Source organism: Onychomys torridus, chromosome 21 (genome assembly GCF_903995425.1).
Source record: "Onychomys torridus chromosome 21, mOncTor1.1, whole genome shotgun sequence".
NCBI lineage: Eukaryota > Metazoa > Chordata > Mammalia > Rodentia > Cricetidae > Onychomys > Onychomys torridus.
The window spans coordinates 45,301,233-45,327,300 of NC_050463.1; the positions used below are offsets into that span (position 1 = coordinate 45,301,233).

Below are 26,068 nucleotides of genomic sequence, written 5' to 3' on the forward strand. Positions count from 1 at the left end.
GGTAGACACTCTGAAGTTAGAAAAACGGCTTCCATTGGCTTGAAAGTCTCTGATTCCTCCATGTCCTCCCGTGTATCACCAATGGATCTTTGGGACAATGTTGAGGTGCTCTGCAGCAGAATGACATTCATGTGGCAAAACCAATAAGGGTTTCAACACTTGACACAGGATCCCCTCCCCCCACTGCCCCACCAAGATCACAACAGATTGCTGCTGTGGTTTCTCTTCTAGCCTCACCTAAATCTTTTTTCCAGGTGCCTCTCTTCCCAGAATACCTTCCAAAAGACCTAAACAAGTGGGGTCCCAGCACAGACAGTGTATATCCATGAACCCCACGTGTGACCACACACACACACACACACACACGCACACACACACACACACACACACACACGTCTTTGTACTCACTCAGTCTGTTGGCTCAGTGATACACTGAAAAGACAGAGGTGTTTATGGGATTTCCTGCATTAGGCTCAGCTGTCTTTCTGTCCTGAACAAGGAAGTTAATAGATGATTGTCTGGAAACCTCATCTAGCCCTGGAAATCCATGAATCTCAGAGACAAGGGTAATGGAGGTATCGTATCAGTTGCTGGAGACTGGGTCTTCTAGGATATTTCAAACTGAGTTGTGCTCGGTGTGGCTTTCCCCCAAACAATCCACATGGGAGAAGGGATTGAGCGGCAGAGTAACCCAGATAACTCTGGGGTGATTGCTGCACTCCCTGAGAACTCCTGGGCTCTGACATCATGGCCAATGAAAAGGTGTGAGACCAAACAGCTGCATGGCATGGGCGTCACCTCTGTCATCCACCAATTGTTTCCCTTTTGACAAAGGGAACTGACTTGCCTGTCTGAGGAAACAACACAGCTGTAAATGGAGCATGATTTATCCTCCTAGGAATAATAGGGTGGGTAATTCTGAGCTGTTACACCTAGCTTAGCCAGTATGAGCCCCAATTCAATGACGTAGTTAGCTCTGATGAATCCTGGTTTGACTGGAAAGAGTGTGTACGTAGGCATAGGGAAATAACGGATGTCTTGCTTGGTGTCTGATGGCCACAGACACATTGGTAAAAAAAAGAATCATCTCCTAGACCCCAGAGTTTTAGTTAAATACGCACAATTTTATTGATTGAAGAGATTAGGACAAAAACATTAAACCAGATACAGGACAAAGCACCAGAGGCCATTGGTCCCCACCATGCATGTTACCCATCTTTCCTCCCAGCCAGCGCTTAGAAAACAGGGAGAGGGAAGATACAAGGTCCTTCTTGCCACAGCACCGTCTTCCAAATGTAAAAACCCTCTCTCTGTATCTTCCATTATCAAAATAGAATCAAGGGTAGATCCATGGCAGCTTTGTCTCCCGATTATGAATGGGGAAGCCAACCTGCTGGGGACAGGGGTTCCTGTGGAGTAGGCGTGAAGCATCCAAGAGTCCGCACACACATGCCACATACTAGAGTGAAGCACAGATTCAAGTAACATTTACATACTAGAGTCCACGTGTCACCTACCCAAAAACAGGACCATTTCACAAAACATATGCAGGCAGTAAAACCCAAACGACTGAGGTACTGGGAACACAAATATTTATGCCAAAAGAGTTCTGTATCATACAGCAATAGAAAAGCCAGAATACAAAAGGAAAACATTTCGCCACTCGAAATCAAATGAGGCTACCTAGAAAGAGCCAAATGAAAGGTTATTCCAGGGACAGAAATACTCAAACAGGGGAACGAAATTATAAATGTTAACTACAGCATGTAACATGTCATCCCGTCGACCCGTAATTGAAGTACTGGCTTAATACATCACAATGTGACATTTTCCTTAATAAATACAAGAGTTCTTGAAAATACAAAGGTGCGTATTGGGACAGAGAGCTGTTTGTATTTATATCATCCCTTCTGTTCAAACCAGAGGGCTTTCCAAGCCCAAAGGATCATTCTTAGCAGAGAAGAGGAAATAGCTGCCCTATATTTTATACACATGGGACAACCTGTCTCGTTTTCCTAGTTTCCCATAAAGCGACAAACAAAACGTTGAGATCAGCATCATCGATGAGATCTGACTCCAGGAGCGCCCCCTGCCCTCTGGAAACCCTCACTGTATTCAGAGCGGAAAGCCGCGTCTACAATGTGAACCCTCCTCTTCCTTCGAAAGGACAAAAACCAGAAAGGAGTTGGATTTCTCTCTTTTCCTTTCTTCATCCCCTGGACTGTGATAGTACGTCTGGAAGTTTGACTGCTACACAAACCGGCTGATGCCAAACAGATTTGCCCTCCCCCCTCCCTCTTCCGCTTCAGGGAGCCTAGCATTAACATGTCACTTCCTAGCCAGAATAGGAAAATCATTTCTTTAGAAGAAATGAGAAGTGTGAATGAGAGACAACAACTGGAACTTTGCTTTTTCTTTGAGTTTAGCACCCAGGTTTCAGGTCAGTCTGTGTGCACCGAATTATTATTATTATTATTTTAAGTGAATCCCATTAATTAATACATATGTGGTTGGCCTGTTTTGTTTTGTTTTGTTTTGTTTTTAAAAAAAAAAAAAAAAGAAAGAAATCTTCGATCAATTGTCCCTTCCCTGAATCATAACAAGAAGTTAAATGCTAACAGTGCAATGCCAAGGTATTTGTTTGAGGCAGAAAAGTTCCAACTCTATCGATGTCTGCAGCTCTTTCTGAACAAAATGAAAAGTAGGGTAGATGAAGTAGCCCAACTGGCAAGGGGAACTCTTCTCAGACTACCCCAGGGAAGAGAAGCTTAGGGGAGGGGCTCCCGACCATCCAAACCCATTCCCCATCCCACACGTCTTGCTCCCATGCTAAGTGTTCGGTCAGCTGCTGGAAGGTATTCCTCCTCTGAACCAAGAAATGTGTAAATACAAGTGTCCGTCTTGCTTCCCAGCCAGGCCCCCTGTGCCCCAGAACTCTTTTCTGGGGCCCTCTCTTGCTCCTGGTACCTGCTAAGTGTCCGCGGGCCTTTAAGCTCAGTTAAAGAAAGGGTCCAAGTTCTCCTCCATGTTGACATCTGGCACCAGCTGGTCAGATGCCTCTTTAGCACCAAATCCCGAATTCGAGACGCTAAAATCTGTGGAAAACCAAGGATGGTCCAGAATCTCCTGCGAGGTCAGCCGCTCTGAGGGCTCCCGTCGCAGGATGCTTCGGATGAGGCACTTGGCCTTGGGCGACAGAGTTTCTGGAATGTTGAACTGGCCCCTGCGGATCTTACTGAAGAGGGAGCTGGGCTCAATGTCATGAAAAGGGTAACGCCCCACCAACATGGTGTACAGCATCACCCCCAGGCTCCACACGTCCGCGGCCTTGCCCGAGTAACTGCCAGTGGTGTTCAAGATCTCCGGGCTGACATAGGCTGGGCAGCCATGCTTGTCAGAGAGGGAGTCGTCATCACCCCGGAGAATGTAAGCATCTTCCAAACTCTCCAGCTTGACCCGAGTCCTGCAGGAAAGAGAGAACAGGAGCTCCTAAGGATGAGGGAAGGCACATCTATACATCTGTATATGAGGGCTCCCACTGTTCATCCATCCATCCATTCATTCAACCAGCTAGATGTGACTACAGGATAGGATACTGAGGCTGTAGCTTTGAACAATTTTCTTGAAGCTAAAAGAGCTGGGAAATGGACAAGGATGCCTCAGTTTACCTTTTTTGTTCTTTAGTGGCACCTAATGCTTCTCCTCAGGGCATAAGCACAAGCCGGAACAATTTCAGGATAAGCGATCTCCACCACTCACTCCTTCTAAGTCTGGCATCCAAATATCGAGCTTTTCTTCATTTCCAGATTTTCTCCTGACCTGCCTGTCACATTTCCAAAGCTTGGGGTCCTTGACCTGGCACCCAGCCCTAATTAGAGGTGTGTGATTCACAGCTGACTGTGTGCCTAGGAAGATGGGTGTGATAATTGCAGCATGACCCAAGAGCATTTTCAAACTATTAATCCCGTCCCCAGTCTACCCAGCTCTTCAAGAACTCTTGACCTTACACATACAAATGTGTAAGTCCTAGATGTGCAGGAGGAGGTGGAGAGACGTTGCAGGTGAACTTGTGAGGCGCTAACACCTAGTTTGCACCATCAACACAACGGGGCTCCATGGTGTCATCATTGGGTGTGAAATACAGACATACACAGTAAAACAAAACAAAACAACAAAACAAAGAAACAAAAAACCAACTGGGAAATAAGATGACGTCTTCCACCAGTCATGCTAAATTAGATTGGGGTGCAAAACACAGCGTGGCCAAGCATGGAGGTACACATCTGTCATCATAGCACTCGGAAGGTAGAGGGAATGAGGATCAGGAGTTCAAGGTCAACCTCCACAGCAAGTTGGAGGTCAGCCTGATCTGCAGGTGGTTCTCACTCATCACACTCCTGGAGTCCTGCTCAGAAGGTGGCTAGGCAAAGTTGGGATTCACATCGTGTGTGTGTGTGTGTGTGTGTGTGTGTGTGTGTGTGTGTGTGTGTGTTCCGCATCTCCAAGTGCACAAATCTAGGCCTCAACCCTGCTTGGGTGGGCAAGCCAGGGAACTCAAATGAGCAACCAAAAGCATTCAGGCAGACTGCAGTGGGGCCACCTGGGTCCTCAGTCACAGCCTGTGGCCCATGACCATCTTCCTCCTGTCTTCCCCCTCGTCTTCCTCCTGGTGTCTGTAGGTCTCGGGCTTTCAAGGTGGTCTGAAAAACCACTGACAGTATCTACTTAAGGAGAGCTGCTGGGAGCTCTCTATAGTAGATGGAGTGATGGAAGATGGGTTGCGTCTAGGGTCTCCTATAAGCAGGTCAGGAAGTCCAAAAATCAAACAGTGATTACTTTACGTGTGGTCTTTAGGAGTGTGGGTCCCAGGCCAGGTTCCATCTCTCCCCAGCTTTGTGAGCTGGGTCCTCCTTCTCCTCAGCTTTGAAGAGGAGCCTTGGAGAAGGCAGTGTGTGTCTCTGTCTGATTGGTTTTTGATTTTATCTTTTAATCTTAATGTAGCAACTTTTACATTAAGTAAAATTCAGCATAACCATTTTTTTTTTTTTTTTTTTTCTGAGCCAAGGTTTTCTGTGTAATAGCTCTGGCTGTGGTGGAACTCGCTCTGTAGACCAGGCTGGTCTTGAACTCACAGAGATCCACCTGCCTTTGCCTCCTGAGTGCTGGGATTAAAGAAGTGTGCCACCGCTGCCTGGCAGTCATAACCATTTTTTGAGCGTTCGTTTAGTTCACTCTCGTGATGCCCACTAATCAGCATGCATCCATCTGAACAAAGCTGCCTCGGTGTCTGTGCCAGGTCTAATGTTCCATAATACATAGCAACACATATTCTCCTTTGCCACTTGCTCAGCTGTCTTCTAGAACAACCCTACCACAGGTCATGTTTTTGAATGCTCCTGGAACTAATGGCCTACAAAACTAAGAAGGCTCTAGCTGTGTTAATCTGGAATTGAACTGATTAAAAACCAATCTTTCTTTCTCAGGCTTATTTCTCCTAATAGGAGGTGGCAGGTGGCAGTGACCCACTCACCAGCCTTACCAGATGTTCCAAGATGCCCGGAGAGGAGCTTCCGAGCCCAGAGGGAGAGAATCATGAGCTTGAGACTCAAGGGTTCCTTCGACTCTACTTCATCCTTAAAGCTCTTGCTTAGTGGGGGGACCAACCTGCCCCCCCTCTCCCAGCTTCCTTGGCTGGGCGGCAGAGTTACTGTTTGATTATGAACTGTAGCTTTGGAAGTAATCTCTCTGTGTGAATGGCTGCCAGTTCAGGAGGCAATGTGTAAGTCTTGGAGACAGAGGGTTCAGGCTGGGGCAGGATTGTCATTACAAAGCCCTCTAAGGAGTGTCTCAGGTCATCCACATGGAACCTTGTCTTGACTGCTAATTCCATGCCGGTGAACCTGTCCCCTAAGCACAACCTGTCTGTGGCCCACATTCTTCTCCATGCCTCAAAGGCAGAATCTGGCTCAGTCCCGCTGGGGACCTCTGCCCATAATGTCTCCATCTTAGAATGTTCTCCCCCTGTGGGTGGGTCTCTGCTTAAATGAGTGACATGAAGTACCCCACACAAAGCAGCCCCATGTCTCCCATCAGCCTTGTCGATGGTGCTCACATCTATCTGTACGGTTTGCTCTTCAGAACCCATAAATCACTCAGTGGTTATTCTGGAGGACCCGTGGCTTCCTTACCTCCAGGAGCTTGTAGAATTATAACGGAGTCACTTTTAACACAGACAATAAGACCTACTGTGTGTTGCTGCTGTGGCTTACACTCCTCGGCCCACTGCTCCTGCCAAGTGGCTTATAGGAAGGACTCAGACAAGCAGGTGCTAACTCAGGAAGTTTCAGCCCTGTTGTAAAGGAACAGTGGCCCCCATTCTCCTATCTAGCTAGTGTTATGCAGAAATCAGGACAGGCACATAAACCAGGCATGTGTTGGGACAAGGTGAACAGGATGTCAGGGAATGGACCCCTGGCTCCGCCTCGTCAGAAGGCAGCCTCTCATCTCTGCACTTTAAGCTAAGTCAAATCTCCAGATCTGTAGTCTGGTCTCTTGCACATCACAACTGTACGTCCTGATTCTTTTGCTCCTGTACCCACGTTCACAGCATCCTGACCCCTCCTCCTGGAGACCTGTGTGGCCCCGTAATGAGGGCTTTAGACTGTGGCCAGGGCCACCACCTTGTCCACTCCCAAGCAGAGTTCCTCTCTCTCTCTCCCTTATCTCAAGACTGCTTAATGAATGCATCTGCTTAATGAATCGGGATAAAATGACTCAAACCACTTGCCTGGTGCTGAGGCTGGGCTGCTCTTGGCCAATCTACAGGAGGCTTCACCTTCCTTTCTGTTAGGAAAGTGGTTCTCAACCTGTGGGCCATGACCCCTTTGGCAAACCTCCATCTCCTAAAATATTTATGTTATGATTCATAACAGTAGCAAAATTTCAGTCATGAAGTAGCAATGTAATAATTTTATGGTTAGGGGTCATCACGGCATGAGGAATTGTATTAGGAAGGTTATAAACTATTGCTTTAGGGGCTAAGGCCACTTTAGGCAAGGTCTGAGGATGCAGTGGGAAGCAGCTGGGTTTCCCGGGCTTACCAGGTTCCCCATGGGACAACCCAGATAACCAAGCACAAGCTGAAGTCAGCTTCAAGCTCAAGTTCACTCTTTAAAAATACCTAAGTACCAGTGTCAGATGTCATACGCACACATGATGCAAGCCAGGTGTTTATGTACCCGTGTCCTTACATTATGGCATAATCTACTGTGTTGGATATATGATTCTTTTCTCTGTGATTCAGGAGCCTTAGGCCCAGGGCACAAGTCAGTCAGTACACCTGGCTAGGCTGAAGGAGGCTGGTTACTCATTGTTTCCACAGAGCAGATTCAGCCACGGACACTCAGGACCACGGAATAAGGGAGGCTCCATGCAGATGGGCAGAGCCAGGTTTTATTTCCTTCCATAGCCTCAGCGTCCACAGCAGGACAGGGGAGAAGGGACCAGCAGGCTGGAGACAGGACAGAGAAGAAATGCAGTCCCTGAGGTACTTCCTAGCCTTGCTCCTCCCTGGAACATCCTCAGCTTGTTTATATCACTCCTAACAAGGGTCGAGGCAAGTGGTCTGGATTCTATCTTTAAACACCGATCTTCCAGGATGTTGCAGTGGGGCAAAGGGAAGTGAGGCAGGAGTTAGGGCTTTGGCCCCAGGGCCTGAGGTCCTGTTGTGCAACCACAGGAGCTACCCAGGCACTCCACTCCTGGCCCTCTCCTCTCAGAGATGGAGGACCGTGCATGGGGAAGCCATGTTTGCAGCAGAGATGGAAGCAGACATGAACAGGCTTCTTCTGAAGTCTCCTCAGCAGTCTGAGGGGTCGGGGGACAGGGGAGGATGATGAATTTCCCTGGCAGAGTCGATTTCCACAAAAACCAACAAGAGCATCTTGTGGGCCCGGTGATTCCAATAGCCCACTAATCATTCAGGCATTTGGAAGACGTTCCGGAGCATTTCCTACTCCACTTGAGCTCCTAAACTGGGCACCGGGGATATGTCCTTGACAAGGAAGGCAACAACCATTTGCTCTGATTTGTGGAGGACTGAGTGAAGTAATGCAAGGCAGGATACCCCAGAGAGCCTGGCAGGGCAGAATTGCCCATCACATGGTGGCAGCCATATGCTCCGGATCCTGTGGTTAACCCAAGACTCCCACCCTCAGCAGAACCTAGTGTCTCAGGCAGAGGAGCAGGTAGACATGCAAGGCTGGGCAGGTGGGCCTAACGGAGATGCTGTGCCCATACACTTCACTGGGACCTCTGCACTGGTGCATCCCTTGCTGGAGATGCTCTTGCCTAGCATGTGTCTGGTTCAGCCCTGACCCTCAGATCCTTGGGATGTGCACTGTAGGGGTAGAGGAGGTAGAGATGGTTTATGAGGAAGATGGATTTCTGAAAGCAACATGGTGGCCCAGGGAGGAAGAGACAAGGACAGTGGGCATTGACTGCACTGGATCAGGGAAGCTGGATCTCCCTGTGCCTGTTGCAGTCTGTCTCTGGCATAGGAAGGCAATCGCTTCTGGCCTGATGGATGAACAAGGAACACAAGAGGGCGGTCTGCATAGTCAATGATGGCCAGCCTAGTACCAGACCTGTATCACCACAGTCTAGTGCCAGCTGAGGACGCCAGGACCAGCAGAATGCGATGCCTCTCCCAGCATCTGTGGAGCATCAGGAGTGCCCCTCAAACTCCAGGTCTCCCTCACCCATCCCCAGCACAAGGCCCCAAAGCTCCTACAACAACCAGGTCCAGCTGGCAATGTAACCTCAGGCTCTTTCAATTATTTCTCTCCCAAGAGCACATGACTACAGGCTACGAAGAGGGCTCTTCTGGCTTCTACATTCCTGAAGACTCTGCAGCTGTCAGCCTGCGACATTTCCTAGAGGATACCCTAACAATCAAAATGTGATGATTGGAGACGCAGCGGGAGGTAACCACGCCCCACAGGCTAGACTAACCAGATGCTGCCATTGAACGGCCCGCCCTCTTATGCCTCATACTTTGTGACAAACAAGGAGACGGAGGTACAGAGAACTAAATACCCTAAGGCACACACAAGCTAACAGGAAAAAAAAAAGCTGACTCTGAATGGATGTCAGGAAGCTTCGAATGTCCTCCCCAAATACCGTGATCACAGAACATGTTGAAAAGCTATTCAAAGGCATCTTGTTGAGGAGATGGAGACTTTATTCGGTACCAGAGTTAACGACATTCAAACCCATCACACGGGTAACTAATTACCATATATAGTTCATAGGATATAGACAGAGGTGGATGGACCCACATACTTACTGAGGTACCAAAGGCCAAGGAGACTTGTCCAAGGCTACCTGGCAAGTAAGAGCAGAATGGAGATTCGAACTTGGGTTTTGTTTTTTGTTTTTAATCCTCTAACATAGTGCCCCATCTAAGACAGGAAACAAAACAAAACAACAAAACAGTCCCAACCACAAGCCATGCTTTGCTTTGAAACCTTCAAGCCTCACCCTGAGCTCATGGCAGGAAGAAGTGAGGACAGGGTGGGACAGGGTGGGGCTCAGTCAGTTCAGCAAAGTGGGCCTGACGGAGACCAGAAATCCAGGGACAGGAAAGCATTCCTAGCTGCAGAAAAAGCCAGAGAGGGTTGTCAGTCTCTGGGTCCAGGCAGACTAAGAGCCAGGAGGAAAGGTAAGCTGCAGCCAGGTTGGCCTTGCTCTGTTCCTGAAACTGTGCCCTCAGTAATCCCATCTACTGTGCAAGAAAAAGGCCCCCTACAGTGAGTAGCAGCAGGAGGTGCCTGGGAAAGAGCCATTCAGCACCATAGGTAGCATGCATGGCTCAGGTTCTGCAGCCCCACCAAACCTAGGCAGGCTGCTACACAGCAAACAATCCTTCATTTAATCTTGTTTCATGTACACACAGAATTCCCCAGCAACGAACTGCAAGCCAGTTTTGCTCCAGGGCCAGGATCTGTGACACTGTCCATCTCCCATCCACAGTAACATAAGTGAGCTGAGAAGCAGCTGGAGAAAAACCCTCCGTGGTGCACAGGAGAGATATTGACAGGAAGGGAGGCGGGTGCCAGGGAGGCTAAGCCACAGTGTCTTGCAGCACCACACAACCTGGGAATTGGTTGTTTGCACATATCGGATGCACAAGACAGTTGGAGAGACCCTGGCAGCTGAGAAAGGTAAAGGACCTGTCAGGACATAGCCGGGATGAGAAAGCCACCTGAGGAATACACCCACTGCAAGGGAGCCTCCAGCAGTGTGGGCACACCTCTGACTCACCAAGGCTACTGGACCCACAGGGGAAGCCGTTCCACCTGGAGTGCCATTCTACCGCTTGGAAGATTCCACATAAGCCACAGCTTGCAGCCCGCAGGGCTTCATGACTCTGGTCACCATGGAAACAGACAGGGAAACCCAAGCGAGAACACAAATCCGGGGCTGATTCTCTGTTTACCGCTTGCTTCCCGCACTTAGAAGAGGCTCGGGAAGGATCTTTCCTACCCCACATCCATCCATGGATTCACATCTCAGAAAAGCTTCTCCAGGACCTGTGCTTGGGAGATCCTCCTGTGGTGTGGATGCCACACTGCTCAGGCTGATTCTCTACCTAAACAGTTCCCCTCTGAGCCTCGGGGTTGGGGAGAGGCCAGTGCCATGGGGGCACGTGACCATGCACTCCAGGGCCGGAAGAAGTTGCCTCACCTGGCAGACAGCCCAACAACCAGGGATCCCCACAGTTGGCTTAGCACAGACTCAGCAATCCCCGGGAAGCAGAGTATGGTCCTGCTCTTGGCTTTAGTGCGGACATGTTTGGGATGTAGGGAATAGCGCTTGCAACCCCCACTGTTTCTGGTTGTCCTCTGATTCCAGGGGTCTAGAAAAACCCATCAGTGGCTCTTCCTGGGCTTCAGGTCCAGGGTTAGATCAGGAGTTACATCCAAGGCCCTAAGCCCCTGTCAGTCAGTCTCAGCCTCATTACTGTTTCCCAGAAGACCCTCCCCCCCACCAGCAGCAACTTCCTCTTATAGATGGCTCTTTCCTCTCCACCCCTGCTGCTGGAATAGTGAACTACCTATCCCACTGTCTTCCCCTTTGTGGGCTTTTGTTTTGTTTTGTTTTGTTTTGTTTTTCCAGACAGGGTTTCTCTGTGTAGCCCTGGCTGTCCTGGAACTCACTCTATAGACCAAATTGGCCTTCAACTCACAGAGATCCACCTGCTTCTGCCTCCCGAGTGCTGGGATTAAAGGCGTGTGCCACCACCACCACCTGACTGAGCTTTCATATACTGAATGCCTGCCCCACCAACATCTGGTATCACTGGCAGGCACAGTAAAGTACTTAATAACATACTTGCAAGATCATGTGATCTTTTCTAGGACCCTTAAAGAACTTGCAAGTTATGTTTGGAACCCAGAGGAACGTCAAGCAGATTGGATTATTCCATCAGCTAGAAAAGCCCCCATGAGTGCTGGGGAAAAGCCCCTTTGTAAAGTGCTTCTCTCCACCACCTTCTCTCCTCCCCCACCCCCATTCAACACAGACAGGGAACTTCCTTACAGTAAGAGTGTTTCTTGGGTGTGAGGACTACCGATACATCTATTTCATCAACTGTCACTCGCCACACACTCAAAATGCTAAGTCCCTATCTTAGGGCACTATGAAAGACATGGACCACGCCCATGGAACAACAGGCCTGCCTGTGGTTTAGCTTAACTGGTAGTACCATCTCTAAATGTCAAAACTCCTCAGAAAATGGAGCTTCAGGTGGATTTTGGCTGCTGAGTCCATTAGGTGTAGACCTGTCTATCTGCACCACCTTCCAGCAGCAACCTTCAACTTCCTTATCTGGAAACTTACTAAGTCTCTGCTAAATGGGTTTAAGTGTGTTAGTTTCAAAAACAGTGGTGAGATGGTTCATACAGTGGGATGAGATGCTTCAGTGGTTAAAGGCATTTGCTGCCACGCCTGGTGAGTTCCGTCCCCCAAATCCACCTGGTATTAGGAGACAACCAGCTCCTACAAGTTGTCTTCTGATTTCCATACATGTGCCACAGCAGCCATGTGCCTGAATGCACTTGCACACATGTGCACACACACACAAACACACAATAAATCTAAATAAACATGGTGACTAATTAGAAGTCAGTTCATTTAAGGACAGGTGTTAGGACAGAGTCAGTCTAATCCATGTAGCTCCTGTGAAAACAAGACACTGGTCTCATTGGGCCTGGTAGTCTCCAGCATCTAGAAGTATCTGGTACATAACTGGTGCTTAACAAGCATTACTTGAATGATTAAATGAATCTCCAAGCTTTAGAGTGATGAAGTTCAATGTCACTAGACTGGAAGCAGTGACGACAATGGTGTCTTCAGGATCTGGCCATGACACAGGCTCCATGCTGGGGGCTTTGCACAGAGCATCGTCTGCCAATTACAGAGAACACATTATGCCGTCATGGTGGTGCATGCCTGTAACCCCAGCACTAAGGAGACAGAGGCACAAGGATCGTGACCAGTTTGGGGCCAGCCAAGACTATATAGCAAGACACTATCTCAAGAAAGAGGAAAGGTGGGGTTCAGGGTGCGGGAGAGATGACTGAAAAGTTAAGAGCACTTAGTGGTTTTTTTTTTGCAGAGGACCCAAGTTCAGTTTCCAGCACATTATTTGGGTGGCTTACTACCACTTGTAAACTCTAGGGGACCCAACACTCTCTACTGGTCTCTGCAGGTACCGAAACACATATGGCGCACACACACACACACATACACACACACACACACACACACACACACAAACCTTGAGAAAAGTGAGAGAGAAAGCTGGGATCATAGGAGCAAGTGGGGGAATCAAGTCTTTCTCACTGGTGTACCACTTTCCTACTTTGCTACGGCCTCAGACTCTCGGGTCAGTTGACTGAGCCTAACCAGTGAGGTAGCCGTAAATCCTGCCAACGCATACCCAGGAGTTAGGCTGCTTCTAGGGGAAGAGCTGCCCTGGCAAGAATGTCCAGTTTTCACAGTGATGAGCAAAGCCCTTCCTAAATGAAATTGCAGTCTGCTGACCACAAGATCTTAAATAAGCTTTCCTGAGGCGTAAATCAGTAAACCGGGACAGCAGCAACGGGTTAATTTCTCATTCAGTGTGCGACTTTGAAAATAGCTTTCTTTGAAAAGGTGTCTCCATGGGGATCCATAAGTTTTCTGGGCTCCCCTTCTAGGCAACGACCTACATTCAGATGATTTCTATTTATCCCTGACTCTCCCTCGCCTTGTCATTGGAATCCAATCTGAGCTGCTCCTATGCAAAAAAAGGAGATTCTCATTTATTCACCAAATAGCCATGCCGACCATATTCTGGGAGCCGTGAATGAAAGGCCACTTCTGTCCCCAGAAAGCTCACCAGTCCAGTACCAGCAAGGACAAGACAACAGAGAGCAGCTTAGTAAGGGGTATTTAGGTCAGGCCATGAGAACAGAATAGGAAGGGCCGAGGAGATAGTTCAGTCCATAAAGTGAGTGCTGAGCAAGCTTGAGAATCTGAGTTCGAATCCATGTAAAAACCCGAGGTGGTGGGGTATACTTATAATCACAGCACTGGGAAGGTGAAGATAGGCAGATCCCGGGGGCTAACTGCCAAGTCAACCTCGCCTACTTGGTGAACCTTGGGTACCAGTGAGAGACCTTTTCTCTCAAAACAACAACAACAACAGAAACAAACTAACTAACAAGCAAAGAACAAGGTGGATAGCTCCTGACTTCTGGCTCCTGAAAAACAGCATCCAAAGTTGACCTTTGGCCTCCACAGGCACATGCACATATATGCATATACACTCACTAACGTGCACAAGAATAAAATAGGGGATGGGCTGCCGCATCGGCGAAGGGGTGTACGGAAAAAGGACACCTCGCCATCCTAGGGAGCTTGTTAGGGGTACAACAGAAAGAGAACTTTGCCCAAGGGTTGGTATGGGCACAAGGACATAGACTTGGTCTACCTAAATGTGAACATTTCCTGGAAGTTCTATCTCATCAAAGCTGAGAGAGAGACAGAGACAGAGAGAGACAGAGAGGAGAGAGAGAGAGATTGGATGCATGCCCTGAATCTTTTATTAGGTATGGAAACCTCAGTGGAGGTAGGGGCAACTTAAAGATCTAAAGGAAGAGCCGACCCAGTCAGCAGCACCTCTGAAAGACGGCCTCGACCTCTGCTGGTGGGGAGGAAGGAAGGCTTTTCCCAACAAAGAGGTACAAGTTGGACTTCTCACTCATGAAGCCCACCAGCATCCCCCATCAGCCTTCCCCATCCCGACAGCCACTGAGTGCCTCCAGGGGGTCTCAGCACGCAGACGACAGGCCTCCACAACAGATGAAATGAAAGCCACCACCTTAAGAGATAAAGATCTCTGCACCAGAGCAGTAACACGTAAGAAGAAGGCAAGTCTCTGAGTTCACATGGGACATTTCTGTGCTAAGAGATGTAAACAGTGATAAGAGGTTAAGGGGTGGAGTCTGGGGGTGGCAAGAAGCCTTGTCCCCGGAGGAGAAGCCAGCTGGACAAATCGGAAGAAAGGCCACTGCGGGCCTTCACAGTGTCCCGCCACTTTCCTTAGCAGCCTAAGGATGTGCAGATATAAAGGAGCGGCGGGGGCGGGGGCGGCGGCAGACATGTAAGAAGCCAAGGTCAACCTTAGTCCCCTTTCCTTCTATGAGGAAGGTCTTCCTAGTTCTATTTTATAGTCAAGGCCATCTGGGCATACAGGTTCAGGGTTCTGCCAAGGCTAGATTTCCTAATAAGTACAAGAGCAGGGTCTGGAACCCAGACAACCACTCACGCTCACATCTTTCAAGCTCAGCCCTTTCTTTGAGGTCCCTCTGAAACACATGGTGTCTCTAGCAATATGCTAAGCAAGGAAGTAACCCAATATAACACAGGAAAATGAAGGCCAGGAGGTACCGGGCATCCCCTGTGTCAATGTGGGTAAATTTTCTCCCTTCTATCAGACTGGCGGAAGCCATAAAGGGTTCTGCAAGATTGAGGGGTGCCCCAGGCAAGTTCAATGAAGGCTGGGGATTCATTTCTTCAAAATGAGGCTCCATGATGGTGGGTCCTCAGAGTGAATTCTGAAGTGCATTGCAGAAACACACCCCTTTCCCTAGTCTGGGAGGAAAATCAACCTTACACAAGAAGGAACTACTCTCCAAAGACAAGGCTGCTAAGGAGATGACATCATCCTTCATCATTCACCAACCCACCAAGTCTGGACTGCTCATGCACAATGACACTTTTTTTTTCAGTGATTACAAGTACAGCTGTCACATACTGAGTGTCTTCTCTGCACTCACACCACAGCATCTTCTCACTGAATGCTAACTACCTTCCAGGGAAGCGACGATTAGGTCCGTCCTGCTGAGGAGGCTGCAGCTTATAAACATGAAGCGGCAGTTCAAGACCAGGACCTGATTCTAGAACTTACACCAAAACCAAAGGGAACCAGATGACGCTGAGCTGTTGAAGACCCATTATAACAGCAGCAGGTACACTGGCCTTGGGTCTGCAGGTGACCTTGGGTGTCACCGAAACGACATTGTGTTAGTAAAGCACTGTCACCTCCATGGAAGAATCTTCATAGATGGCTCTGGGTTCAGTCAACGGTAATCTTCAGCCCAAAGCCTACACAGAAGTCAGCTCTTGTTCTACACGAGTGGGTCTCAGTCAGTTCTGCCACAGGGTGCTCTTTACCTTCTACTGTTCTTGGGATCAGAAGAGAGAAGACTGAGGCGGATGTGGTGTCCATGCCTACGTACCTGGGTGTCTCAAGCCAGAGGATACTGAATTCCAAAGCAGCATGGCTACACTGTAAAACTGTCTCAAAGGGAGAGTGGGTGGGAGAGAGGAGAGACTGGTGTTTGAAAAAGTAAAAGAGGAAGCCCTTCCCAGTTCTTCCAGGGCTGTGTCCATAGGACCACGGAAGAGAAGGTTGGTTAGAAATCAAAGGCTGCCTCTGGGTCACAGTCTAGTGTTGTCATAGGAGGAAAGCTACACGTCTTTGACTCACTTCATAAACTTATTTGCTGTGGGTGTGATCTTGGGATGTGACACCCTAACACTCACTGATGCCTGACTAGGTCTCCGAAAGAAAGCTTCATCATGCAGAGCCCATGAGAGAAGGCTAGGGCATTGGAGGGCTCTGGGCTCTGGCAGATGAATGGAGTGCTTGATGGCTGAGTTGGCATCCTAGAGGCTCCCATCCACCTTCTGCTCTTTCTCGGTGTTAACTCTGAGACCTCAACAGTCCTGCTTTTATAGACATTGGCTACAAAATGCACATGGGCTGGGATGTAGCTCAGTGGTGGGGTGCTTGTCATATTGTACAAAGAGAGTTTTCTCTGCAGTTACACACACACACACACACACACACACACACACACACACACACACAATCCTTCCCTCGCCATCTTTACAAAGAATTAAGTAAGCTGACCTACAACTGTATAGCAAGAGGTCAGTCAACACTGCATTGTACTTTTATAGCTGGACAGACAGTAAAGAGAATATCTTTGGCCAATCCATATTCATCTTCCAAATGAGAACACCCAAAGAGGCAGAACTATGTAGGTTAAAACTGAAGAAGAGCCGGGCAGTGGTGCACGCCTTTAATCCCAGCACTCGGGAGGCAGAGCCAGGAGGATCTCTGTGAGTTCGAGGCCAGCCTGGTCTACAAAGCAAGTTCCAGGAAAGGCGCAAAGCTACCCAGAGAAACCCTGTCTCTAAACAAAACAAACAAACAAACAAACAAACAAAACAAAACAAAACAAAAAAAAAAAAACAGAAAAAGGAGAATAAAAAGCTACCACGGAAAAGCCATGGCAACATAAGGAGGACAAACATGAGGTAGAGGGAGGGCACCCCAGGGTCATAAAGATTATTAATGGCAACAACATAAGGACCAATCACCTGGGTTGGAGTATCTGAACTGAAGAAGGGAAAAGGTAAGAATTGCCCACATTCCACATTCTTAGGGGAGCCTGTGTCTTTTCTTCCTTACAAACAAAAGAGAAAAGAAAAAAAAAGATAAACTATTTCAATAAAAGACCAGGACATTAGCTGCCAGAGTTGCTAGTACCTACCCACCCCACGTGTAAACATATGCAAAGGAGAAGCAAGCTTTACAGGCAGAGGAAGGCCAGGAGCTGAAGGCATGTTGTATGAACAGCTGGATTATTAAACACCCATGAAATTATTCCGTTTGGGTTAAGTAACAACAGGCCCTTTTCCTTTGCTAAGGCCCAAGTGCTTGCCAGACATTAAGTCCCCAATTAGTTCAAACCATGAAGGAGAAAATGAACAAACAGGAAGAGAGAGAGAGAGAGAGAGAGAGAGAGAGAGAAAGGAAGAGGAGGAGGAAGAAGTGAGGGAGGGGGAAGGAAGGAAGAGAGAGAGAAAAAAAGAAAGAAGGAAGGAGGGGGAGAGGGAGAGAGAGAAAGAAAGAAAGAAAAAGGAAGGGAGGGAGGAAGGAAAGAAAAAGAGAAACAAAGAAAGAAAAAAAGAAAGAAACAAAGAAAGAAAGAAAAGAAATGGAAAAAAGAAAGCAAGCAAGTACATAGAAATCACTAGATCTGGCGCATGGAGACAGGGACAATGGATTTCTGTAAACAATGGTGTGAAAACATCACAGGGCACTGAGCTGGATGTCAAAGAAAAGAAAAAGCAGAAAGGTCTACCCCCAAGGTCTGTGATCTACAGAGCGTCAGCAGGATGAGGGGATGAAGGAAAGGGACCAGAAGACGGCCATCAGATGGCCTAGCTAAGAGCCTTGAGATTCCCCTTGCCCTCTTCTCCAGTCCAGAATGACCAAGCTCAAGACGTGGGACTCCATGGACTCAGGTGCTTGGATCCTCTTAAACAAGTCTCGTAGAAGCACAAAGAACAAGTGAATGATGACGGCTCTAAAGGCATTGCCTGCCTCTCTCTAAGAAAGCTCATTCTTAAAAGGAAGAGCAAAGAGAAAGCTGGGCTCTGGCCAGGCTGTTTAAATGGAACCTGATGAGTTAATGGTACATCCATGAAGCCCAGATGCCTGTGTCTTAAATACATGCTTCTTGAGATAGTCAGGCCTCCTTGGTGCACAAGCTCACACCATCAGTTCCTCACCTGGTAAGCCAGTCCTTCCCATACTGCCCAGCATAGGCTTTTCTCATCCTAACTCTTTCTCAGTTCTTTAAGACCTAGTTAGAGCTAACAGGTCCCCGTCCCCCTCCTACCCCCATCACACAGGACCAGGGACTCATCTCTAGCTATTTACCGGTCTGGTGTCAATCTGTTTCTGACATTCACTACCAAGACTGTGGGTCACTCCTACAACACGCCTAGTTAACAGTGACCGCAGGAGTAAAAGAACTACAAACAGGATCCTCTAGGTAGCGAGCGTTCTGATGGCATGGTTCCTCCTTAAACCTGTCTTCGTTGACTCTCAAATTGCCATCCTCCTTCAGAATTCATCACACCAACCCCACTCATTCGGCAGGTCACAGACTTACCCCCATCCCCTAGCCTCTGTCTCACGGCAGGAGTAATGGCTCCTCCTCGTTTGCCAAAGGCATTGGGACACCACAATATTCTCTCTTTGTTCTCCTTGCCTTAACGCTCACTTGGACAACAGACAGCAGAACAAGCTCCCCTGCAGATGCAGATGGAGACACTTCATCAAGGCACTCGCACACGCGCAAACACACACACACACACACACACACACACACACACACACACACACGCACACACACACGCACACGCGCTTGCGCCTGGATGGGCTGAGCCACACTCACCTCTCTTCATCCTTGAAGATGAATTTCCGCAGCTTGAGGTCACGCAGCACCAGCCCTCCGTCGTGGCAGTGGGCCACGGCCGAGGCAATCTGGTAGAACAGTCGGGCTGCTTCCTCCTCCCTCAGCTTCTTGCAAGTGCGGACAAAGGAATGCATGTCTCCATAGCTCCGCTCAAAGAACACATAGGCTTTGGTCTCCCCTAGGAGGATTTCTGTGATTTGGTTGATGTTGCTGTGGGCAGACAGGCAGAAACAGGGGGCCAGGGACTCCTGGTAGCAGCTGATCTCAAACACCTAGGACAGAATTGACAAGACCCCGGTCAGCAGCGGTGCCTCCTACGACCCAAACCGCAGGACGCTGAAGCCTCCCACATGGCTTGTGCTTTGACAGGGCATCTACAGAGTATGAAACTTAGACCTCAAACACACCAGTTCTGCCTGCTACAGTAGAGTGCAGAACACATCTCTTGACTGCTCTGAACCTCCAAATCTTGGGCACAAAATGGGTAAATGAAACTTGATTCAATATTGAGGGGATTCGAGGAAGAAATGAAGGAGATAAACAAATGTTAAGTTTTATGGTTCAGATTGTGTGTGTGTGTGTATGTGTGTGTATCTGTGTGTGTGTCTGTGTGTGTGTGTATCTGTGTGTGTGTGTGTATCTGTGTGTGTATCTGTGTGTGTGTGTGTGTGTGTGTGTCTGTGTGTGTCTGTGTGTCTGTGTGTCTATGTATGGAGGCCAGAGGTCAACCCCGGGTATGGCTCCTCAGGAAACTACATACATGGTCTTTCACTGTCTCGGACCCAGGTAGCCCTGGAATCCTCCTGGCCCTGTCTTAGAGTATGCAACACCACACTTAGCTTTTTAAATGTGAGTGCCAGGGATCAAAGTCAGGTCCTCATGCTTGTACAGCCAGCACTTGACTCCCTGAGTGAGTACCTAAGCCCACAGTGTTATTATTCTTCCCTACAGATCACATATTTACAGAGGGAAAAAAAAAAGACTAGAAGAAAAATAATTCTAGAAAAAAAATCAAGTGACCCCTGGACAAAGACAAACATCTATTTAATTTTTTTAAAATGCACCAAAAATGTACACGACTGAACAACTAATTCATTATATATCTAGGCTGTCCTCAGTAGCTCTCCATGTGTGATGAATTATTCATTTTACAGCCATGCAAACTGAGGCCAAGAAAACCAGCTTAAACTCCTGCCCCCAGTGGCAGCATTAGGAATAGCACACAGGCCTTCTCCGTGGGGGAATCAGGCTGGCTTCCCCTTTCCCTCCACAGATATCTAACTCAATGAATCAATTATGCAATGATTTTCTATGAATCAGAGTTAGCCTGTGAAATGCCACCTCAATGTTGCTTGAAAAAGAAAAATGCACCATCAATACCTTCTGAACAGACCTAAGAGGAATGAACACAACAGACAAAATTTTGAGGGTAGGAAGGGGGAGCTTTTCATTCATTTCAAAGCCTATACTTACTCAGCTATACCAGCACCTATGATGTGATTGGGGTTTCCCTTGCTCTGGGGGCAGGGAGGGTGTGTGTAAAGGGAGGCTATTTGGATGTGGTCTGGGGTAGGTGAGGGGGCGTTTCATTTCAAAGCAGGCCTAGCAGGAACTCCAGCTTGTCTTCTGCGGCAGCAGTGAGCTCCTGTCAGCTGGTCCCAGGTGAGACCCCATCATCAGGAGTGTGGTGGAGAGCTGCAGGAGAAATCCGCTGTGTCGGGGATGACTGTTGCTCTGGAAAGGCCACCATTCATCCGACTAGGCCGGCTAAGGCACACAAAGAACCTCCCTCTTTGTAAACTAAACACCCTGACCTAGATACCACAACCTTCTGTGGGTCCTGATCCCACCCAGGAAGCTCAATCTCTCTTCTCTTTGCTGAGGAGGCTCAGTCTCAAGTGCATGTGCTAGCTTAGAATCCCTTGGAGGGATTCCTGGGCCTTCTGCAGCCCAGGCAGAAATACAGGCTGTAATGTAAAAATCCAGGAGTTAAGTAACTGCGCATTAAAAACAAAACAAAACAAAACAAAAACCTGTGAGTCAAACAGGGATGAGCACCTCAAGGGGCTGGTGCTAACCGGGACTGAGGAAGCAAAGTCAATAGTCAGGCTGTGAATGAGCCATAATGAGGTATCTCAGGAAAGTGGCCCAGCTGTTGCCACTACACCCTCGAATTTAAGAATGAATGCTTCAAACCTCTCCGGAGACCACAAATCACACCTAGATATTGTCAAAGGATGACCTCAGAGCAGTGACCTCAGAGGCCCACTCAATTAGGAATCTGAAATGCTTGAGTCAACCTTAGCACAGCCTGCAGGGCCACAGAAGGGAAGCCTCAGCAGTTTCATCGAGGAACACACACACACACACACACACACACACACACACACACACACACACACACACACACACAGTGGCTAATGTCAACAGGCTGCATTATGTAACAAGCTCAATTTGCTCTTGAAGGTCCAGGCTGTGGGTTCTGTCTACAGGGCCTACAGTTCTAATTATTTATAATACACTTCCTGTTTCCAGTTGCCTTTAAAAAAATAATAACAATAATAAAATAAAACAACCTTTTGCCCAGCACGGTTAGCCTGCTTTCCCACACAGTACAGCTGAAAAGCTGAATGGACAGAGAATTAAATGAAAGTACCACACAAATTCATGGTAGCTTTCCAGTGTGGCCATACCCTTGGCAGGAGAGTTGAAAAACTGCAAAATGGTGGACAGAAAAGGGAAAACTAAAAGAATTGCTTACGTTTTCCTAAATGGGAAGGAGCCAAACTTTTATTAGTGGCTGTAACAGGCATTTATAGGCTTGGACTGGTATTTAAACCATCATTCTCAAGTGCAAAAAATCAAGCCATGAGCCTGGATGCCAGGTCCTTTGAAATGTTTAATTGGGAGCCTTGGTTATATAATGTGACAGTTCAGATAAGGCCCTAGGATCAGGCCACATTCATCATGTCTGGGAGAAAAAAAAAAAAATGCCCATTCTGCCAGGATAGTAATTATGTCATTCTGCACAGTAGCCAGAAGGATTTCGTGAAAACAGCTAAACAAGCCTTAAAGATCCGCCCCTCCATTGGCTAACTAAAGTGGGCACGTGGAGACAACAATCAGGCTGAGGGATTTTGCTTATGTCCCTGGAAGCTCTCCCCTGCATCCTCCTCCCACAAAAGAATGTCCTACAGAACCCTCTGCAGAGTCTTTCCCAGTAAACACAACCTTCCTGTCTGATCTGCTCTGGCACTTTTCCCTGCAAGAACACCTAGCTAAGGAACAGGAACCCCCGTGCTAAGACATCATCAAAAGGAGGTGGCTTCAAGGTTGTAGCAAGCTAAAAAAGCTCCACGGTGTGTCGGTTAATAGCATCACCCTCACCAAACTCTCCTGGAGAGTCTGGGACACAGCTAGGCTTGTGGAAGTCACCCACATCACCTCGGGGAAGAAGGCAGGCGAACAGAGGCGGCTGAGCTGTAAAGGGGTGACCCCTGTCAAGCAGAACAATGATACTGCACTTAAATCTACTTGCAGCCACACTGTAATTGGTGAGGGGCTGATTCAATCTCTGCATTAACTAAACCAGCAGATTAAGTACAGTGTGGGGCCAGAGAGCGAGTCTGCAAATGACACTCTGAGGTCAGCTTACAGTGAAACATGTCTTGAAGGATCTGAAATGAGAAAGAACAGAGGCCAGAGACAAGCCTGGTTTTAAACAAAGAAATAATAGCAAGATGCTCCTGCAGAATTTGGCAGCAGACTCTCTTTACTTAAAAAAAAAAAAAAAAAAAAAAAAAAAAAAATCATCTCTAGCCTCTGGGAGGAAAAAAATAGTAAAATGCTGTACTGGAGTTGAGCAAAAGGAAGGGGAACGCTTACTGCCATGATGGAGCATATTTCATAGGAGAATGACAGCTTGGTGGAATTCATTCATTTCGAAGGATGACTGTCCTATTGTGCAGTGTGCAGGGCTCCCATCAGGCTCTGAGATGCCTACAGAATTCAGTGCTTTAGCTGGGCATCCTTGCTCTTGATTACATACAGTAACTTGGAGACGATCCAAAATCCCCCAACGCTTAGTACATGCAAAGAGCAATATTTAAAGAGTCTTTGGTTTCCTCTAAGTTCAGAAATAATCTCAAAACTGCCTGGAGATCTTCACCCACCAGGGTTTTTTTTTTTTTTTTTTTCAAGGAAGCGCTCCAATTCAGCACGAAGTAGGGCGATTTCACAAAGCAGCCAGTGATTAATGAGGAAAAGTGCAATACAGTATTTGTAGCACAGATGTGCACAGTACCCATTTCAAAGGCAGCACGGACCCCCACTTCCCCCTCAAGAAATAAATAAATAAAACGACGGGGAAAAAGAGCCCTAAAATTTAGCGGTAATGTATTCTTGATCTATATCCAATTCTAGGTAGTACTGCTCTCCACTGCAGTAGGAAACGGACTGTAGTCAAATATTTTGTTACTAATCCTCCTCAAGACCCATGTCTGGTACTTGGTGAGCGCACACAAAGACACACAGACACACAGAGACACAAAACGGTCACTGTTCAGGGTCAAAGACAAAAAGGAAATTCAAGTGCCCTTCTTGGTCTTAGCACAGGGGGGTTCCAAAGGGCAGTCTCTAAACAGGCAAAGGTGTTGTTGCGGGTGCTGGGGATGCAGCAACTGGGGTGTGCAGACAGGGAATCTGAAGATGCGAAGAAACCTAGACAAAAAGACCCAAAGGATTCCTTGTTTGCCCAAAAGTGCGCAAGGGGTTGATTTCCGTCCCAACCTTCCTTTCCAGGGTCCAGGCAGAAGAAAGGGCTTTAAAACTCCTTTTCCCCCTTAGAGCCTTGGGCTCGGCCAGAGGGGACAGTTTTTGTGTCGCTTTTAAAGGGCACCTTTGGAACAAAGGTTTAGCACCTGCAGGCTCCTAAGAACAATGGCTACAAAAGGAACCAAGTGAGCGACGTCTGAAAACCAACCAGGGATTCCCTAGTCCTTGCAGGGAGGGGATAGGGCTCGACCTAGAGAGAAATCCCCGGGTAAGGGTACCCGACCCGGTGCACAGGGGCTCCACCAACCTCCTAGGGCACGCGTGTCCGTGCCCCAGCTCAGACTCGCAGCCCTCCCTCCCCGGCTCTCCCCAAAACGCCCCCGCTGCAGCCCGCCCCATTGTCTGAAACGGTCTAAAAACTTCGCAACTAGTCGAACGTGGACAGACACACAAATAAACCCATTTAACAGGGCCACGCGTAATGATCCCGCGAACCTCCCGACCCTGGACTCGAGGGCTCCACGACCTTCCTCCTGGTCCCGGCCCCTGCCAAAGGACCCGGGATGTTTTTTTTTGTTTGTTTTGTTTTTTTTAAAGCAAAAGCAATGCCGGACTGGTTACCTTACACACCAGCTCCTCTCCGCTGTGCAGATGCACAGCGCGGAAAACGTGGTCTCCCTCCAGAGGCTCCAACAGTAAGTATTTCCCGATGCAAGAAACGCAATGCGACAAGTTCGGAGTCTCGGGCGGGCTCGGAGAGCCAAGGTTCGGGCTGAAACTCTGGCTGGGCTCAGCGGACCTTATAGACGACAGCTCTTCGAAATCCTGGGTTTTGTTCCGCGATCTCCCATATCTCGCTATTGTGATAGGGGTAGACCTGTGAATGTTCATGAGTGTGGGGATCGCACACGGCAAAACAAACAAACAAACCGAAAAAACCCGCCGGAGAGATGGATGAGCCGCGGCTGCAGGCGCCTTGGTGCCTCCGACTTCAAAGGATCAAAAAGGGAGGAAGAGTTAGGAGCTAGCCCCCGGATGGGCGCCGCAGGGCAGGTCCCCGGCTGCGAGCCCCGCTCCCGGGGGGTGCTCAGTGTGCGGGCAACTCGGGTCCTTTTGTTACCCCGAAGCCGCCAGCGCGGTGCAGAACCGCGCTCTGGAGTCTGTGGGTCTCTGTTCACAGCGTGGATCTGGACGAGTGAGTGTGCCTCTGGCGTGCGGAGCTGCAGCGCCGGGATCCCGAGCGATCCCCAGCTGAAGAGGATCCGCAGACCGGGCGGAGGAGCCCTGCGTGGAGTTTGTGCAGTCTTCAGGGAGCGCGCGGCGCCGGCTCGCCCTCCACGCGTTAGAAACCAAACAAAAAGGAAATAAGCACCAGTCTACCGGCTCACGCCGCGCGGCAGCCAGAATCCGCGCTGCACCCCCCCTTTTTTTTTTGGTGGAAAGGGTGGGGGGCGTGGAAGGGGGGTGCTAGAGAGGGCAGTTACCTAAGTCTTAACTGTAGATGGCGTCTGAGGCTTTTCCAAAAAATCGCAGAGATCTCAAAAAAAAAAGTAGAAAGGAAAAAAAAGCAAAATAGCAAAGAAGCATTTAACTTGGAGCGGTCCGCGATGCCAACAAAAGCTTGCAAAAGCAGAGCAGGGAGTGCGGGAGTCCGGCAGGCACAGGTACGGTGACAAAGCCCAAGGCTGAGCCCCGCGCGCGCGGTCAGCACTGGCTCCTGCTGTCGCGGCTCGCTCGCGTCCCGGATCCTCCTCAGAATGAAGCGAGAAGTGCGGGCGGTGACCTGGGCGGACCAGCGGTCTCTGTGTCCCCGGCAGGAGCTTCCGGGGGTCCCGCAGGAGCTGGCAGCAGATGCTCCCCGGACCCTGCCAACCTGCGGCGTTCCTTTTCCGTTGCACAACTGGGTCTTGAGCCTTGGAAGAATTTGCAAACCACTCTTGTCTTCCGATGCCTTGCGACCAAATTGCACGGCGGGGTTTGTTCTGGAGGAAAAAATTAAAATCGACGGCTTTTCTTCCTTTATTATTATTTTTCTTTTCTTGCCACCCAGAAGTAGGAGAGGATCGTGTATTTAAAAATTAAAGGGGATGGCCACGGCGCCCTAGGCCAATCCCGGCGCTCAGCACGCCCGCATCCCCGGGCGAGGCGGTATTAATAGTTACTTACGTGGCCGGGGATCTCGGAGCGAGCCCGGCTGTGTGTGCGCGTATGTGTGCGCGCGCGCCCCGCTCGCTCGCTCGCGCTCGGTCTCCCCATTCAATGTCACCGACACATTTCCTCTGAGCCCCCGCCCTCGTCGCCGGCCCCGCCCCACCCGCGCCCCAGCCCCTGTCATTGAGCAGGGCGCCCATCAATCAGCGGCGCCGCTACCAGAGCGCGCTCGACTCTCCAGCGCCCGCGGGCGGCCA

At 48.9% G+C, this 26,068-nt stretch overlaps 1 protein-coding gene across 1 annotated transcript; it reads right to left on the bottom strand.

The window, feature by feature from the left end:
• Window positions 1-1,103: 1,103 nt before the first annotated feature.
• Window positions 1,104-25,914, bottom strand: Trib2 (tribbles pseudokinase 2). The gene is made up of 3 exons (XM_036170600.1): window positions 24,282-25,914; window positions 18,867-19,159; window positions 1,104-3,463 (listed from the first exon to the last, which is right to left on the bottom strand). The coding sequence occupies exons 1-3, from the start codon at window positions 24,549-24,551 to the stop codon at window positions 2,995-2,997; spliced, it is 1,032 nt and encodes a 343-aa protein (XP_036026493.1). The 5' UTR covers window positions 24,552-25,914; the 3' UTR covers window positions 1,104-2,994.
• Between the last annotated feature and the right edge of the window lie 154 nt (window positions 25,915-26,068).

What these genes read in the sequence shown, in the direction of transcription:
- Trib2 (XM_036170600.1), bottom strand. Translation starts at nt 24,551, where the DNA reads ATGAACATTCACAGGTCTACCCCTATCACAATAGCGAGATATGGGAGA. An exon ending in GAGAGGAGCTGGTGTGTAAG is followed by an intron (nt 19,160 to 24,281) that starts GTAACCAGTCCG and finishes ATTCTGTCCTAG; the next exon opens with GTGTTTGAGATCAGCTGCTA. An exon ending in ATCTTCAAGGATGAAGAGAG is followed by an intron (nt 3,464 to 18,866) that starts GTGAGTGTGGCT and finishes TCTTTCCTGCAG; the next exon opens with GACTCGGGTCAAGCTGGAGA.